Source organism: Aplysia californica, unplaced genomic scaffold, assembly GCF_000002075.1.
Source record: "Aplysia californica isolate F4 #8 unplaced genomic scaffold, AplCal3.0 scaffold00809, whole genome shotgun sequence".
Classification (NCBI taxonomy): Eukaryota; Metazoa; Mollusca; class Gastropoda; order Aplysiida; family Aplysiidae; genus Aplysia; species Aplysia californica.
In genome coordinates this window covers 226494-244480 of record NW_004798079.1, presented here as the reverse complement: position 1 = coordinate 244480, position 17987 = coordinate 226494, and the positions used below count along the sequence as shown (strand labels likewise).

Genomic DNA, 17987 nt, shown 5'->3' with positions numbered 1-17987 from the left:
ATTTTACAAAGTAATTTTAAAACAATGATCATTACAAAGCATGACAATCAAAATGTTCTAAAAAAGCTATATCTAACATTAAATCATCTTTGGACAACGATGCTACTATCAACTATCCACATTGAAACAGCCATGATGGCAATGCTTTTTTGAGTGTGAATCATCTTACAAAAGATTATAAACGATTTGCTCTCTTACAGTTTTCAGTTGTGTTTTTTTCCCCCGATATTCTGTTAAAGGCTTTGAGTAAAATTAGTAATCTTGGAGCTTGCAATTCACTATGTTGCAGCCTCATTTTGAAATTTCAAAAAAGTTTGCAAATTGTTCTTCTTGTGTGAAAGCGATTCTCACTCATGACATGGATCAAATTCTCTACAAAGGACACTATTTGGGATTCGGGAAAGGGCAAATTCAACAAATTTTCATGGCAAAAGCAAACTCTAAGGAACTAAATTGAAGGATCTGGGAATGGGAAAACACACATCTAAGGGGCATCACCTCCAGCCTTTGAAAAGAAGAAAATTGCAAATGCTGCATTGTCCTGGAATAATTTTTAACAATTCTCCTGAAAGCATTGAATAACACGTAGAGTATTTGATTTCATTGCAGTCGAGTGACTAATGAAAATATCGCAAATCCATCTGTACGAGACGCCCCAAGAATCAGCTGCCTAAAATCTTCTTTCAGATTGAGATGAATGGTTTAATAAATGGAAATGTAGCTTCCTGCATGGTTCATTTTGAGATGGTAAAAGGTGCTGATGTTGTATGTCCATCCAAGATGTTCAGTAGCTGCTTTTTAAAAAATAACTGAAGAGTCATATAAATGTATTATTTGTTTTCCCTATTACTTCTACTCTAATAGGCCGATCAACTGATTTGAAAGAAAAAGAGGAGCTTCAGGTGGAAGGCAGCTGGTCCTAGTTATAAGGGCAACTCTTATGTTCGATCAAGTTTCTAGTTTCTCAGCGCTTTTGCATCCTACATTTTTCCCTTTTCAAAGGCCAGGAGTGGGACGAAGGAGTCACGAGGGAGCTGGTTGCTAGGAACTGGTAGGTATGTTGGGGTGACCAGGTCATATAATCTAAACTGGGCTATAAAGGGCACATTTTGTCAGGTGTATAACACTGGGTAAAAAAAGGGACAACATTTTCATATGGAATACATTAATTGTGAAAACCCTAACAGTACCAGGTCGCAATTAGGGGATACCATATACCATCGATGTCTGACGCGGATTTTCAGAAGAGTGGAACAAAACGTAATTTTCTGTTTCATTATATGCCAGAATTGTTCAAACTTTTCAGTAGATTATCATTTTTACTAATTATAATAACACCAATTGTAATTTCAGTTTTGAATAAATAAGTTAAGACCAAAAAAATTGTTTAATCTAATTTGGCAGTTACAATAATCAGTTAGAGTCAGACACAGATGATGTATTTTCTTTGAGACAGGGAGCATAAATAATTTTTCTTTCCAGTGTTATACAACTGATGAAGTGAACTAAAACACTGATTAAAGGTGTCATAAGGGGGAGGGGGAGGGGGAGGGGAGGGGGAGGACAGGGCTCAGGTTCATGGTGGGGGGTGGAGGGAAGCAGGAAACGGGGCGGGGCAACACTGCACACATCCACGGGCAGCAAGCAGGAAAATCACGTATCAAAAACTGCCTGAAAATATAGAGGAAATATTTGCATTAAACATACAGTGTTATGTATTTCATGATAAGACCTCCAAAAATATCAACCCCCAAAAAGTTACCAGCAAATTTAGGCATTTAATAGATTTAGGCAGTTAGTCTCTTTCAGTATTTAGAGCAGAAAAGTTGTAGTGTTGATTAATATGTCACCATATCATCCAAATTAGATTCTGTCATTGTAGCTGTCAGTGGAATCTACATTACTTTAATTGCAATAAAAAAAAAGTTATATTCAATAAGCAATATTGAATTGAAACTTTTTAAATACATGACATTGCTACAATTGTCAAGTTAAGGACTGTTAAACCTGATGTATCATAACTGTAAGGTTGTTGTTGTTTTCAAATCCCTTTAACAGCGAGCATTTCGCTCTTTTGCAGCGCAGAAGGTAAATTATTATTAGTACAAAAATGAAGCCGCCTTTGTTTCAACATAGCTACCTAATATTCTCAATCAAACTTCATGTGATCAGATCCATTTCAATCTTCGCCACTTTGAAATCACTTTAGCAAGGGTAATTTTATGTTGTCTTTCATTTTGACTCTGCAACATCATTTTGTTTCCATATATATACAGGCTATATATTATATTCTCTTGTCTGCTCCAAATTGCAGTGAACATCTCGCCCTTTAATTGTACAGCTTAAAAAAATAGTCTCATACTCATAGTGAGGCTTGTCATCAAAAGAGTATAAATGGCAACTTTATTTTTTAGGGAAATTCAACCCCCAAAAATTGGTTAAACTTTTCTGTTTTCAAGTACTTCTAAAACAATTACACCTATACTTATAATTTAGAATATCTATTTGTCACAACAGATACTGGAAGCACCACACACACACATACTTATACACATACGTGTTTCCTAAGCTATTTTTGGAAAATCTGCATTCTCACCTGACTCACTTGTTCACATTCTACTTGAGCACAATCTACCAAAGCCAGTGTTCTAAACACGTGACACGAGCTTGTGTTCACAGACAAAACCACACACATGGTCGCTTTTAAGCACAAGGGGACTATCCCGAAAAATACTGTTTTGATAAAATCGAAGATAAAGTTTTTGCCCCTTGTTCAGTTTCTTTAAAAGACAAGGACAGTTTTCTCTATAACCAAATAAATACACACACCACTGAAACCAAACTTCTCCTACAGGCAAGGCAATGTCCACTTTTAGTGTTGGTCAAGATTTCTGGAATCCCCTGAAATCGGGGTTAGCCCACTTGTCCTTAAAAGCGACCACATATCAGTCATGATGCGTTTACAAGATATTTCCAATTGTTTTTTAATCAAATCAAGTTAAATCTCTATAGAGGAGAAATCCCAACAACATTTATGATTGAACAAAAATGTTTGACCAACATAAGCCAGTCAAATGTAATGTTACGTTATTTACTTTTCATTCTTTTGAACTAAAAAACAAAAATAAAATTTTTTATTTTAGTACCATAAGTTCTTTCATTTAACTTCAATGACAGACTAGAAAGGGAGAAGAAAATAAAGAAATGCAAACCCCTTCAATAAAAATAGATCTACACAAGGTGAACAAATTCAAAGCACACCGCGATCAAAGATCCACCATCATATACACACAAAACACAGTGCTTCCAACAGCTAGAGGAAAACATTGCAGAAAATCACACTGGTCACCATAACTTTAGCTGTTCTAAACAGCACAACTCATTCTGTTTCATTTATTATTTTGCCAAAATATCATAAACAATCAATCTACCTAATGAAATTGTTTTGAATTCAAATTCAAGTGATACAGAGATATTCATTACTCTATGTACAAAAGCTCTTCAGTGAATAGAATTTTCTTATTAAGAGCATATTGCTGTATTTCCCAAGAAAAATGTTCCTCAAATTAATTAAGAAAAAAACAAAACGAAAACAACTACACAGCTGCCAGCTAACCGGCCGACTTTTGTCAAATATTAAAAAATTGGAAGCACTGTACTGCATAGAGGCAAAAAATTGGAAGCTTGACATTACACCTCTCAATCGTAAACCACTAACTACTATCCACGTCACAAGTCAGCCGAAAGCACATGACAACTCGACACAACTTTTACTGCGTTTTTAAAGTGTAGTTTTCAGGTGAAGTTACCTGCGAGTGGGGAGTCTGACAGACAATCTTGTGTCCGTTCTTCCAGGAAGCCTTCTGGCACGCAGCTCCGCAGTACCACGCCCTCTTACATTTGCCGCAAGCGGCAAATTTCTTGTCTTCTGGTGCCTTCTTGAGGCAGTGTGTGCATTCCGACGGTGTGTCGCCCTCAAACTGACATCGCTTACACTGACACCAGAAGTTGAACGACTTGAAGAGCCAAGCTTTCCTCAGTGTCTTAGGCATGGAGGTATCGATGTAGGTGATAAATATTTCCTCGCCTTTTCTGCAATAAAAACATTTAAGAAATTATGCCTTAGAATGGACAGTTTCAAATCAGAATGGCAGTGCAATAAAATCATGCATACGACCTTTATAGAATGGCAAGTGGAATAGGCATACCATAACTACATAGTCTAATCCTTTGGAGTTCATAATAATAATCATAATAAATTACATTTGTTTTGTGCAATTGTACGAAAATGCTCAATAGGCTGAAAATTGGCTTAACTATATTACAAAGAACATAATTTCAATGGCGATCTTTTCACTCCCTTCTCATTCCTTCTCTCTCTCTCTCTCTCTCTCTGTCTCTCTCTCCTTCCCTCTCCCTCTCTCTCATTCTCTCTTTCTCTTGCCATTCTAAGTTAAATAGGCAAAAGTATCCCCAATATAAAGAAGATGTCAAATACGTGTGTTCTCACTTGATGTCTCTGCGAGCAATCATCTGAACACCAGGACGGCCATTGATGTCTAAGTCACAGACTTCTGCGTTGTTCAAACACGAGTGGTTGCTGCAGGCATGGAGTGGGCACAGTGCCGCAAACTGCGCTTCTGGGGGACGGTCGGATAAGTGCTTGAGGACTCCGATCTTGGAACAAAAGAGATGCAAAATTCAAGCAATAATTTAAACAGTTCTGTACTTTCCTTTTTCTTCTGCAAATACAGACTTTCCCTCGTTTTATCTGATCAAGCGTTAAGCCGATGGGCTAGAACTCAAATGGCTGCTGGATCGGAAAAATAAAGTAGTATCTGATCCAAATGCTACACGAACATGAATGACACATCATCCATGGATTCATTTACTTTGACAAGGTTTCTGTTAATGCTTTCCCCCAAAAATGCTCAGTGGTTCATGAGGAAAATAGTATCAGATGCAGAAGTCAAGATTTCAGCTCTCAAAAGGCAACCAAAGTTACCAAACTCTGACACTACCAAAACCTTAAATAATATAAACAAAACTGGAATAGCGAAAAGGCTCCATGACTACAGTAAATAGAATTCAGATAATCATATTATAGGCCCTATTGTGCATTAGCAGTCTAATTATTCCCCCCCCCCCCATTTTTTTTTAGCCTATGCTTATATACTCCACACCTACCGTTATCTCAAATGTAATACCATGCATTCAGAGTAGATTCAAAACCTCTCAGGAATATTTGGAAAACACTTTAACTCTTTATCTCCGTGGGGGGTAAACCCACTACACCATTTTGGTACTAAATCTAAAAATGACAAAAACGAGTAATTAATTCAAAACAAGTTAACCTGTTGTGATAGTTTTTCATCTAATGAACCAACTCGCGATAAAAGAGATCTGTTTTCGGCAATAGCTGAAAAGTAATTTGATGTCGAAGTCTTCGTAAAAGAATGTGCCCAAACCGCTGTCAGCGACTCATCGGCAAAGTGGTTCCGACCACGAGCCACTGGGAGCGGCTTGCCGGAGATAAAGAGTTAACACCATGCATGTCAATCTATACTTTTGTTCAAGTCACACAAGATCACAGGATGGGATTTGAAGTTCCCTTATGTTGTTACTTGAAACATAAAACAATGTTTAACACTAACCTTCTGTCTGCCTGCGCCTACAACAGGGGTTAGCCAAATCTGTTTCTCTCCGGAGGGTGATCCTTTCCTCAGAGATGGGGCCCCCATGCGTTGGAACCTCACACCTTACACAGAAATAAACAGACGCTCTAACTAGCCTTTTCTCCACCCGAACTCTCAGCAGGCCTCCTCTGCCTTGCTACAGCTCTCCCCTCTAAAGTCTAACCTGTAGTAATCCAGACTGCTTTTATACACTTGCACCACAACTGAACTGAGACTCACACTTTACTCACTCTCACACTTTCAGCCAAACAATACAATAGGCTAGGCCTAACCCCCTGCCACAATCAAAAACAACCAAATAGACCACACCTTACCCCTCTCAAGTCGTCCTTGATGTTGTTCATAAAGTGGTGGTATGGGGTGATGGAGCAGGAGAAACTCTGCAGGTTGCAGGCAGCCTGGTAGTAGCGCCCGTTAAACTCATCCTCAGTGATTTTGTAACTGAGTCCCCCACCACAGTCAGCAAAAGCAGCCTGGAACATTGGCAAGGCATGCGGCATACGCTGCATAGCAGGCATTGTACCAAAGGCGATGAACCTGGGGTTAAACAAATATCACTATGGAAACATATTAACCACTTTGCCATCATATTTTGGGGAAAATCCAAAGAAACTGGGTGGTAAACATCGCCAATCGGCGAGATGAGGCGGTAAAGTGTTAGAAGTCTTTTTGGATCTAGTAGGTGTACATAAGTTATAGAGATATTTAAAATCTTCTTCTTCTTCATCTATCCCGTGGTTGGGGCAACCGTTGGGGCACCACTGCATTGGAAAACCAGCTCTCGCCATCTATTTTTGTCCTCTGCTCTCCTCAGGTTGTCACCCATCGTCTTTCCTGTCCACTCTGTAATGTTGTCCTCCCATCTCCTACTCTGACTTCCTCTCTTTCTCTTTCCTTGTACGGTTCCTTGCAGGATTGTTTTGGCAAGTCCTGTGGATCTTGTGACATGCCCATATCATTTTAGTTTTCGTCTCTTCACTGCGGTCAGTAGATCTTCATATATTTATTTAAAAAGATTACTAGTAAAGGTAAAGGGAAAATAGATATATAAAGCATAAACACTTATTAATAGTCCTGATTTATCCACTGATGAAAACAATAAGCATATATATATATACTAAGCCAGACTCTCATGAATTCTCAGGCTGAAAACACACACAAAAGAGAAATACTCACACATAGAAACAAAGCTCTTCATTAAGCATTTAAACCCTATAAAGACATTGAAAACATCGCTGGTGGAGTGATGAGACCTCGTAACCCCAAAAAGGAAAATTTTACAGGAGAGGCAAAAAACTGGTTTATTCTTGAACAAAATGATGTATATGAACCAAAGTTGGGGATAAATGAAAACACTTTAGAAACGTGGTTAGTGCATGAAAAATAACTTTTCTACTGTTTAATTGGTTACGCTGTGGGATGCGAGGTTTCAGAACAATATTTTTGCTGTGAATTGGTTATGAGTTTTCATCACTCTATCAGCGATCTATTCCATCACATGCTCTGACCTGCGATAAGGAGCCTTAGCTCTGGCCCAGTGTTCCACGGTGGGTTCCTTCACGCCATCATTCTCCATCATGGTTCTCACTTGGGAGGCGATGTTAGCCCAGATTTTCACCAGAATCATTGGACTTTGGATTTAGCAACACAATGAGCCAAAAGAAAACATAAGAAATATACATCTTTGAACTCATTCCCCTTAACTCTATCCGTACCCCAAGGGGTCATTTTGTACCCCTAGGGTTGTATTCTTCACATTTTAAGAATACTTCTAGTACGAAGATCTCTTTGAAACTTTCAGAATTTCTCAAAAAATCATTTTGACTGACTGTTATGCAAAGCGTTCGGATCGGATTAACGAGCAAATTTCCTCTTTGGAAAGTGGTGGCACAGAGTTCCCCACGTCATATGGATACGATGGTAAAACACGATGTATGGATAGGGTTAAGTGGTGGCACAGAGTTCCCCACATTGTATGGATACGATGGTAAAACACGATGTACGGATAGGGTTAAGTGGTGGCACAGAGTTCCCCATGTCATATGGATATGATGGTAAAACACGACGCACGGATAGGGTTAAGACAACATAGCTAAACATTTATGAAATCCCCAGGAATTAGAGCATGGTAAATCTGTAGATTTAATCACTCATTGCCTACTTTCTTATTCCCCTATCTCCTATAAGAATTAAAAAATAAGTCAAGCAGGTTATATAAAGACTCTGATTACTAAATCATTTTTAGGAAAAAAATTAAAACTCAACCACTCAGTGATTTAAACCCGTGACCAGACAAGAACCATTTGTCATTTTTTCTTGTGTGGGGAAGGGGCCAAGATGTTGCTGTGATAAATGTCATAACTTCTGTCCCCGTGGTTCTATGCACCCGCAAAATTTTGCAAAATTTGATCATTTTTTGCATAATTTCAAATTATTTTCCTTTAGCATTCATAGTTAAAATTAACAAAATTGCATAATTTCACATTTTTGGGCTCAGTTTGCATAATTTCATAATTTTTGTGTGGCATAAAACCGCAGAGACAGCACCTTGCAAAGTGCGAGGACCATAATCATGAGTGCTGTTCGTCACATTTTGCATTCACTGTGCTGTTTCTGACAGACAAGCTTCGTAAATCTAATAGTAATAGCTGATTCAAATACAGCGATATTCTTTTCATATATAAAAGAATCTTTCACTTTAAGGTACAGTTTGTTGCATTTACAAACTGTATCGAATTATAGTCAATCAACCGCTGAATCAAGCATCACCCTTCATCTCTGGAGATTCAAAATTGTGTCTTGTGAGATAAAAATTGACCCTGCATCATAAAGGGGTCAAACCTGTTTAGTATTAGTAAGTGTTTTAGGGCACTTGCAACACAATAAGGTCATAGAAGTGCTGAAGATTAGAGGTGTTACAAGAGAGTAACAAACACAAAAAAGAAGGAGGGGAGATAAGGATGATAGATGTTTGATAGGAAACAAGAAGCAAACCACGATCTTTTTGTCTTGTCATGATGTCATTATGTAAATCCAGTTTCCCCCCACCTAGTGAGGTCCACATACAATCTTTTTGTGGAATTGGTTTGCAGGCCTTATATACACAATCTACGTCCTTGGACATTGGGTGTTACCTGAAGTGACCCTTCCAGACCTCATCCCATTTGCCGTCCGCCGTGTAGCCAAAGCCCCCTTGTTCAATCACAGCGTAGAGAGTGTCCGCTCCAGGGTTGAAGCGCGGACAGATTACTCGGTGATAAACTTCCCAAGCCTGGAAAAGGTAGGTAAGTGTTTTTTCTGTAAGAGTTTTACGGCGCTCGCAACTGCATAAGGTCAAATGAGCGCGTTGGACACACTTAACATTTTCAGTTTGGTAGGAAATTTGGAATTTTGCCCGGGTGACGGCCGCATCCTACTCTTATTGATTTTAGACCACCACGGGACCTTTAATGTGCGCAACGTGCACTTGGGTCCTCCGAGATTTTTCACCCTTGTCCGAGAAGGCTAGGTGTAGATCTTTCCTATTAGAAAATCAGGGATATGGCTAAAAGACAGCAGTAAGAAGGAGCCAAGGAGTAGCAGTAGAAAGGCTGCACAAAGAGTCAGGAGCCCAGAGGAGGGGGGCAAAGGGGTTGAGGGGGTGGGTGCAGAAAGTGGAGATGAAAGCAGACGATAGAACATTGGTAGAGAGCAGGAAAGGAGACAATTTTAGAGAGAAAATTTTTCCGTTGCTAGCCTCATTCGAACCCGTAGCAATTTATGCAAATTTTTATATTTCACGTGTGAGATTGGCTATCAGCTTATCATATTTCTTGTGTGAAATATAAGGATTTATTTTACCGGAAGTGCAATGCTAAAACAACTCCAAGTATGGTACAAAAGATAAGGTAGGATAAGATATGTGAGACGGTGCGGTGAAACCAGGTGCTCGTCAAAATAATGAAAGTGAAGAAACTGGTATTTTTCCGCAGGTTAGGAAATTTGATAGGATTTTTGTTTTTTGGCTCAACACTTTTCATGCCCATTAAAGAACACATTTCTATGTTGATTTTACGGAAAAACATTGATTAAAGGCATAAAAGAAGTAAATGTTAAGTTTTTCCCCACACACTCAAACTAAGGGAATAACTAAACTTTGGCGGCCATTTTATCTCTAATTTTACCCCTGAATCCAGGCGACTCCTACCTCTTTCAATTGCCAATATCTCAACCTGTATCCAAGATAAATGGATATTTTTTTCATCAAAAGCAAAGCAAATGAACAGACTTTAAGATGATACCTATGACTCAATATGCCCAAAATTTGACGAGCGCTTGATTCCACCACATCGTAACACACATGACAAGATGATATTTTATGATCCTGCAAGGCAGTGTCCAGGGAAAGAAGAGCAGAGGCAGACCAAAGAAGAGTTGGGAGGACAACATCAAGGAATGGACAGGCCTGGAAATCAAAGACACGCTCAGGAAAGCTGAAGACCGAAAGGAGTGGAGGAAGCTGGTGGTCAAATCTTCAAAAGCGCCCCGACGGACATCCGGTCAACGAGATAGGTGAAGGTGAAGTGGAAATACAGAACTATAGAGGATGTATAAAAGCATACATGGAATTAATCACTCACCTCATTTTTGCAGATGTTGCTGCAGTATCGCTCCTTTCCACAATGCTCACACCAAATTTCCGACACTTTTGGCCAGTGGTCTTCAATTAGCTCCTGTTGCTCTTTGCCCATTAAATTCAGTCTGCAAAAAAAAAAGAAGTTATTTTTAGTAGCCTAAACAATGTAACAAAAGATAATAATGAAAAGCAGCATACAGTCAAAACTTTCTAAGCCAGCCACCAATTGGTCACTTTTAGAGACAAGCAGGTGAACCCTGATTTCGGGGGTTTCCAGAAATCTTGACCTTCACCAAAAGTAGGCATTGTTCTACCTAAAAGAGAAGTTTGGTTTCATTGATGTGTACATTTGTTTGGTTATAGAGAAAACTCTCCTTGTCTTTTAAAGAAATTGAACAAGGGGCAAAAACTTTACCTACAATTTTCTCAAAACAGCATTTTTCGGGATAGCTGTCTTGTCCTTAAAAGTGACCAATCGTTAAGGAGAAAAGTGACCATATTAGACATGTGGCCGTCTCACACAACGTTATTATAATGTAAAATATAGCCAAGGGAGAAATTATAGAAAGTAGCCATTTGTACCAGTGATTGTCTTATACAGGCGGCCATTAGAGCGGTAAGATAAATGTGTCAGGACGCCATGGAACCAGGTGCTTTTCAAAGTTTGGGCGCCTGAAGTTATTGATATATATCACCTTAACGTTTTAGTTTTTAGTTTTAGTAGAGGTTTTACGGCGCTCGCAGCTGCATAAGGTCATATGAGTGCCAGAAGATTAGAGGTGTTACAAGAGAGTAACAAACATAAAAAAGAAGAAGGGGAGATAAGGACAATAGATGTTTCTACTAAACACAAAAGCGCTAATTGATAGAAATGGGCAGGGTCAAAAAAAAGAAAAAAGAAAGAAAGTCTCACTTTTTCTCAAAGTAGATCTCCGGTGAAATGAGAGAGGTGGCACAGTTGGCACATGCAGGTATGTGTCGAGTTGACAACGACTGTGCTATGACCATTGGGATGTCCATCATGACGGTCTCACCAGCAGGGATATCCTCTGGCAAAAACAGAGAGATATAAAATGTGTCACGACGCGGTGGAACCAGGCGCTCATTAATTTTTGGGCAAATGGGGTTATTGGTATCATCTTAAAGTAAAGCCTGTTCATTTGCCTTCCTTTCGGTGCAGAAAAAAAATACCCATCTATCTTGAATAGAAGTAGAGATATTTGCGATTGAAGAAAGTCAGAGTCGTCTGGTTTCAAAGATTAGTGAGAAAACGGCCGCCAAACTTTGGCAACTTCCAAAACTTGAGAGTCCTTAAAAATTACAAATTAAAATGTTTGTGTCTTTAAATCAACATTTTTCTCTAAAATACACAAAGAATGTGTTTTTAAGTGGACCTTAAAGCTGTTGAGTCAATAGAACAAAAATTCTATAAAAATTGCCAAATGTACCTATAGAAAAATGCCATTTTTTTCGATTTCATTAATTTGACGAGAGCCTGATTTCATCTCGAAGCCTCACAAATGACAGTGCACAATGAGCAGTACATTTCTATTCCCTTAACTTCTTTAAAAAAAAAGTTTTAGTAAGGGTTTTACAGCACTTGCAACTTAATAAGGTCATATAAGTGCCGAAGATTAGAAGTGTTACAAGAGAGTAACAAACACTAAAAACAAGAAGGGGAGATAGAGAAGATAGATCACCCAGAGCACCCGCCAACCACCCACTCTTAAAAAAAAATAATTACTCCAAAACACCAAATCTGAAGCACTGACTAGACATAGGGAGAGTTCCTTCTTTATATATCTCTATCAAGTTCCCTCCATCCACTAATCCTCTTTTTCTTTTCTTATGAAGGATCAAATTACTATAGCAATGCATAAGAAGAAAAAAAATCTCTTTATGTGAGAATAAACAAGCAGCATTATATAATATGCTTTTAACACTTTTGCAGTCACACAGCCAGCAGTACAAAATGCCCCATCTGGTCACCCAGTTAGGAGAGTGACTGCAACAGACTTCTCGGGTCTGGCACAGAACTGTGTCGTCAGGTGACCGGAACAGATAATTTTCCCCGTCACATTATTGCGCCAAGTGACTGCAAAGTGTTAAACCTACACTACCAAAGCAAGAGCTGTAGATCATTATTGGACGGACATAAAACTTGTAACTGTACCTATTATAATTCAAAGCAACATTTTAAGAAAAATAAAAATAATGGCAGAATGAAAATATAAAGAACTCGTCAAAACACTTTTTATTACATTGACTTTCTTTTTTTGAAAACATACCTCCGCTAAAACAAAAAAACCCAAAAAAAAGAACAAAACTAATTTCTTGCACGTACGACAGGAAGGATAATGTATGGCCACATTAATAAACCACTGGTCAAAGATCCAATTAATGAGTTGAGGAGGGGAGGTCAATCCATAATCTTCCAACTTAAAACACAACATGTGCCCCTCAATCAACATCTCAACCGAATTGGAGTAAAGCAGTCTGCTGCCTGCCCACTATGTGACTTCCCCTCAGAGACAGTGGAACATCATCTGTTCTTCTGTAGAAAGCTAACCTATTTGAGGGGATGTTTTCTTCCAAAGCTACCCCACACATCTAATTGCCTCTACTCCTCAAGACAACAATTAGAACAAACACACAGCTATTACAGAATGGCATCATACAGAAGAGTTAATGCTCAGATGCTGCTGTATTGCTAACAACAACAACAACAACAACAACAACAACAACAACAACAACAACAACAACAACAACAACCAATTTCTTGCTCCACAGCATACCCTTTGCAAATACAGCTCTGCCAAACTGCGTGAAGTCAACTTGGACGGGCTGATCTTCCGTCAACGGCTCGTACAAACGCCTCACTCTGACTTTCTGAAACAACATGGCCGCCTCCTCGTCTTTCCCTCCACTCAGCTGTGTCGCTTTTCTCAGCCAGAACTCGGCCAGAACCGGAAGCCACAGCTCCACAAAAGCTTTCCCTGTAATTAAAAAATTGAGACCATTTGTACATATTGACATTATAATCCATCAGTTTTTGTTTTAGTTTTTAAAGTTTTAATAAGGTTTTACGGCGCTCGCAACTGCATAAGTTCATACCAAATCTGCTTCCACCCCCCGGGGCGGTAATACTGACAGAAGTGTCTTTAGGCCATTCCCAAAGATAGGACATTTCTTGTTCATGCACAGTAGAATTGTAAATGGGCTGATTCATCAATGTCACACTCATAACTGTGTCTGATCTACAACAGGAAACTGCTGCTTTTTCTTTCCTAATCCTTACTATTATCATTTTCCTCTACTTCTTTTGTATGTTTGTCACACTCTTGTGACCCACTATTTCCGGGGTGCCTTGATAGTCGAAGCAGACTTTGTGCTGTCGAAGATAGAGAGGTGAGCAGAGTAAGTCTGATTCCCTGTAAGGACTTCTCTGTTGACATCCACCCCTTGGCGCTCATATGGCCTTATGCAGTTGCGAGCGTCGTAAAAACCTTACTAAAACTAAACTAAACTAAAGTCTGCTTCCACTATCAAGGAAATAGCAGTTCACAAGAGAGTGACAAACATACAAAACAAGTAGAGGACAAATGACGATAGTTAGGATTAGGAAAGAAAAAGATTTTGTTTAAACTGTGAGCAGTTTGCATGGTCTGTTTAAGAAGTTGATGATACAATATATATTATATATGTGAGGTGTGCTGACAAAACCAGTTACTTCTTGCAATCCACAAATGGAGATATTGGCCAAAAATTGACAGTATTGTCAAAATTGTAGATTTTCTATTGATGCCTTATTCTCTAAGTATAACAAGCCTTCTATTATTTCATACTTCTAAATTGTAAAAACTTCACCTGTAAGCGTGATGTATCTATTTTCATAGGGCTCGAATCCGAGAAGTAACTCATTTCGTCAGTACCCTTCACCTATCATTTCTCTTATGTGTTTACACTAATACTAACAGTTAATTTTAAAATCCAAAATGCTGCACATTTGTTGCTTCTGTTGTTTCTACTAAACACCAAAGTGTCAGTTGATAGAAATGGGCAGAGTAAAAAAAACAACCCCCCCAAAAAAAAGATGCTGCAATCCATTTTTCAGAATATTTTTACATAATTCTCTTTTTTCTAAAATGTTTGAAACTAAATTAACTTTTAAAAAACAATGATATCAAAGCACAATTATCTCACTATTACTTATGTCTTTTTTTTTCATAACGAATTTGTAAGCCTAATAAATATATACATTAATAATGATGAGCTTTTTGTATACTTTATAGTCTTTAATTGACTGTTTAAAATGTCCTCGTTGATTTTGAGTTGAAAAGCAAGTAAACATGATGACAGTCGCGTGCAACAATGACACTAAAATACACAGAGCGAGGGACGGAGATATTGTGGGAATGACACTAAAATACAAAGAGCAAGGTATGGAGATATTGTGGGAAGGATCATGCCCCTGACCTCCTTGCTTCCAAATTTCAGCTTTCCTCTGAGCTTTGGGAATCACCCAGTAGTCTTGAATCACTTTAGGCCACTGACTCATGTTGAAATAAATCTGAAGAATATAGGGTTATAAATATTCAAACGTTAACAACTCACAGTAATTTGATGACGACACAAAGCTGTATCCAATTCACTTATAAACTTACCCAAAATTATGGGAATTTGTGACTTGTGAAATGGCACATCATTACAATAGTAGACTAATTATCTTTCCTTTTAAAAATTCTCAGACATTTGAACAGTTTGGGAACCTCAGCAATTTGAGCAGAATAGCTGGTGGTTATTCAAGCTCACACATAGCACAGTCAATGTGTTTTAGTCTTGTGTTCATATATACAGTCTTATAAATGAATCCATCAAAAATGTAACTTCATGACAATACAAAATTTGTTGTTAAGGCTTATGAAAGAAATTTAGCCTTTACATTTACAAAAGCTTATAAGATAAGATACATCTTTATTGTCCAGATCCTGGCACATTGGTTTGGTGTTTCACTACGTTCACACATACACACACACACACACACACACACACACACACACACACACACACACACACAAACATGCACACACACATATACTCCTGTAAAATTATTTTTCTTTCTTAGTTTACCTTTTTAAATAACCTAAATGTTATTTACAAGGGTGCTCATCATCAACAACAAAAAAACTAACTTCATGGGAAACAAATACAACCTGATCCCGGGAATCTTTAAAGAGCAATTGTGTCACGACGCGGTGGAATCAGGCTCTCGTCAATTTTTGGGCATGCAGAGTTATTGGCATCATCATGAAGCTTGTTCATTTATCTTGCTTTGGGTGAAGAAAATTATCCATTTATCTTCAATAGAAGTCAAGACATTTGCGAATGAAGGAGGTGGGGGTCGCCAGTTTCAGATGTAAAAATTAGTGAGAAAATGGCTTTCAAAGATGATTTATTTCCTTAGCTTGAGAGTCCATGAAAACAGAAAATTTAGAAGTGTGTTCTTTAATTGGCATTAAAGGTGTTGAGCCAAAAGACGAAAATTCTATAAAAATTCACAAACCTGTGGAAAAATACCATTTTAAAAACTTTGACGAGCGCCCTCATTTCACCACGCTGCCTCACAAATGACAAATCATACCTGTGCTCTGAAAGTTCTGTAGAACAAATTTCTTGGATCCAATGTTATCAGTTTTGACATCAACTCCAAGGCTTCCTCGAGTCTCTCTGCGGTGAAAAACTCATAGGCTGCCTGCACCAGCTGGCCCTCTAGCTGTGCATCTCTCTGAAGGAGAACAAATGGTTTTATTTAGCAATCTGCGTATTCAGAATTGGGAACTTGCATCTTCCCTCCTCCACAGCAGTTGAAGCAAATGCACCTATGTGGTGTAAGCGCACTTTTAGAATAGAAGGACATGTAGCATGAACGCACATTTATAATAGTTATTGTGACGTAGACCAAAAGGACATATCACGTGACTGACACCTCATGTGATTTCATGCAAACCGTGGGTAATTTAAGTGTCACTCACTCACTGAAGCCGAAATGAGTAACATCGGCTAACGAAGAACTAACAGAAGACGAGCAGGTGGGGCCCCACCAACATCAACCACCATCTAGATCTACTACTCCAAGACTCAAGTAAGTCGTAACATAACAACCTAGATGCTCCACTATGCAATGTTCCACCAAGAAATATAGGACATCACAAAAACTTAACTCTTTATCTCCGTGGGTATAAACCCACTATGCCGGGCCCCATTCTTTGGTATTAAATCTTAAAATGACAAAAACGTTACTAAATGAGTCATTAAATCAAAACAGGTAAACCCATTTTGATAGTTCTTTATCTAATGAATGAACTCCCAGTAAAAGAGATAACTGCCAAAAACTAATTTGGTCGTAAAGGAATATGCCTAAGCTGCTATCAGCAGCTCACTGGCACAGTGGTTCCGACCGTGAGCCGCTGGGAGCGGCTTGCCGGATAAAGAATCAAATAAGTCTCCTCAAGAGACAGAAATCAAACACGCTATTAAAGGGAGTATGCAGGACAATCCTTCATCAGGCTGCATGTTAACCCTATCCATACGCCCTGGGGTAATTTTGTACCCCCTGGGTTGTATTCTTCACATTTTAAAATACTTCTAGTATGAAGATCTCTTTAAAACTTTCAGCATTTCTCAAAAAATCTTCTTGACAGACTGCTATGCAAAGCGTATGGATCGGAATAACAAATAAATTTCCTCTTTGGAAAGAGGTCGCACAGAGTTCCCCACGTCGTATAAGATACGATAGTAAAACACGAAGTACGGATAGGGTTAAGTATCACAGATGCTATAACCATTATCAGGAAATTTTATTATGATGTAAAAAAATGCAGTAGCTCAACATAACGTAATCCAAAAAAAAAAAGAAAAGAAAACAACACTTACCTTCTTAGGGGGAGTCTGTAGCGAATAAGCTGGATCATCCAGTATCTTATACTTGACTTCCAAAATTTCTTTCTCCATAGTCAAGAGCTGATCATCCCCGGGATAAATGCTTTGTGAGCACAGAGTGACGGCAGAGTAAGAGGAGTCCTCCTTCGTGGTTTGTTTCTCTTGATCCTGTGAAGACAGAGGACATAGGCCAGCCCATGAATTAGCATAATGTGTATTGCTCTTTAGAGTATTATCTACGAGTATATAACTCCAGGGGTCTTGAAATCAAATTCCTGCATGAGGTTGAATGAGCACCTGATGTGATATGTACCTTTTGTTAGCTTTACGTCTCTTTTCATGTTGAATTTTAATGAGAGTAATATATAATTTAGATATTTTATGTATACCTGCATGTGTTTTTACGGTCTTGTACAGCCAAGAAAAATTTCCCTCTGAGATAATAAAGTATTATCAATCATAGACTTTTAAGATACAGAAGGTCATTTTCACCATCATCCATCAAAATTCTTCCGTCTTAACCATCTTGTTACAAATATTCATATGATTTAATTAGAGCATATATCACAATAACATTGAGTATGTATCTAGCTAAAGATTATTATTATTTATATTACTTTCATTTATATTATGCATGTGACTGTAAGCCTGCATGTGTGTGTGCATGTTCGTGTGTGTGTGTGTGTGTATGTGTGTGTGTGTGTGTGTGTGCATGTTCGTGTGTGTGTGTGTGTGTG

At 38.4% G+C, this 17987-nt stretch overlaps 1 protein-coding gene across 1 annotated transcript in view; it reads right to left on the bottom strand.

Annotated features, from left to right (window-relative positions):
- Nucleotides 1-1585: 1585 nt before the first annotated feature.
- Nucleotides 1586-17987, bottom strand: part of LOC101858898 — a gene marked incomplete in the record, with an annotated part of 22969 nt that continues 6567 nt past the window's right edge. Inside the window, 12 exon segments of the mRNA XM_013088776.2 lie at nt 1586-1671; nt 3810-4092; nt 4511-4677; nt 6011-6233; nt 7205-7327; nt 8831-8967; nt 10316-10436; nt 11225-11360; nt 13107-13307; nt 14788-14881; nt 15953-16096; nt 17245-17418. Of these exon segments, the coding sequence (XP_012944230.1) occupies nt 1654-1671; nt 3810-4092; nt 4511-4677; nt 6011-6233; nt 7205-7327; nt 8831-8967; nt 10316-10436; nt 11225-11360; nt 13107-13307; nt 14788-14881; nt 15953-16096; nt 17245-17418 (1821 nt within the window).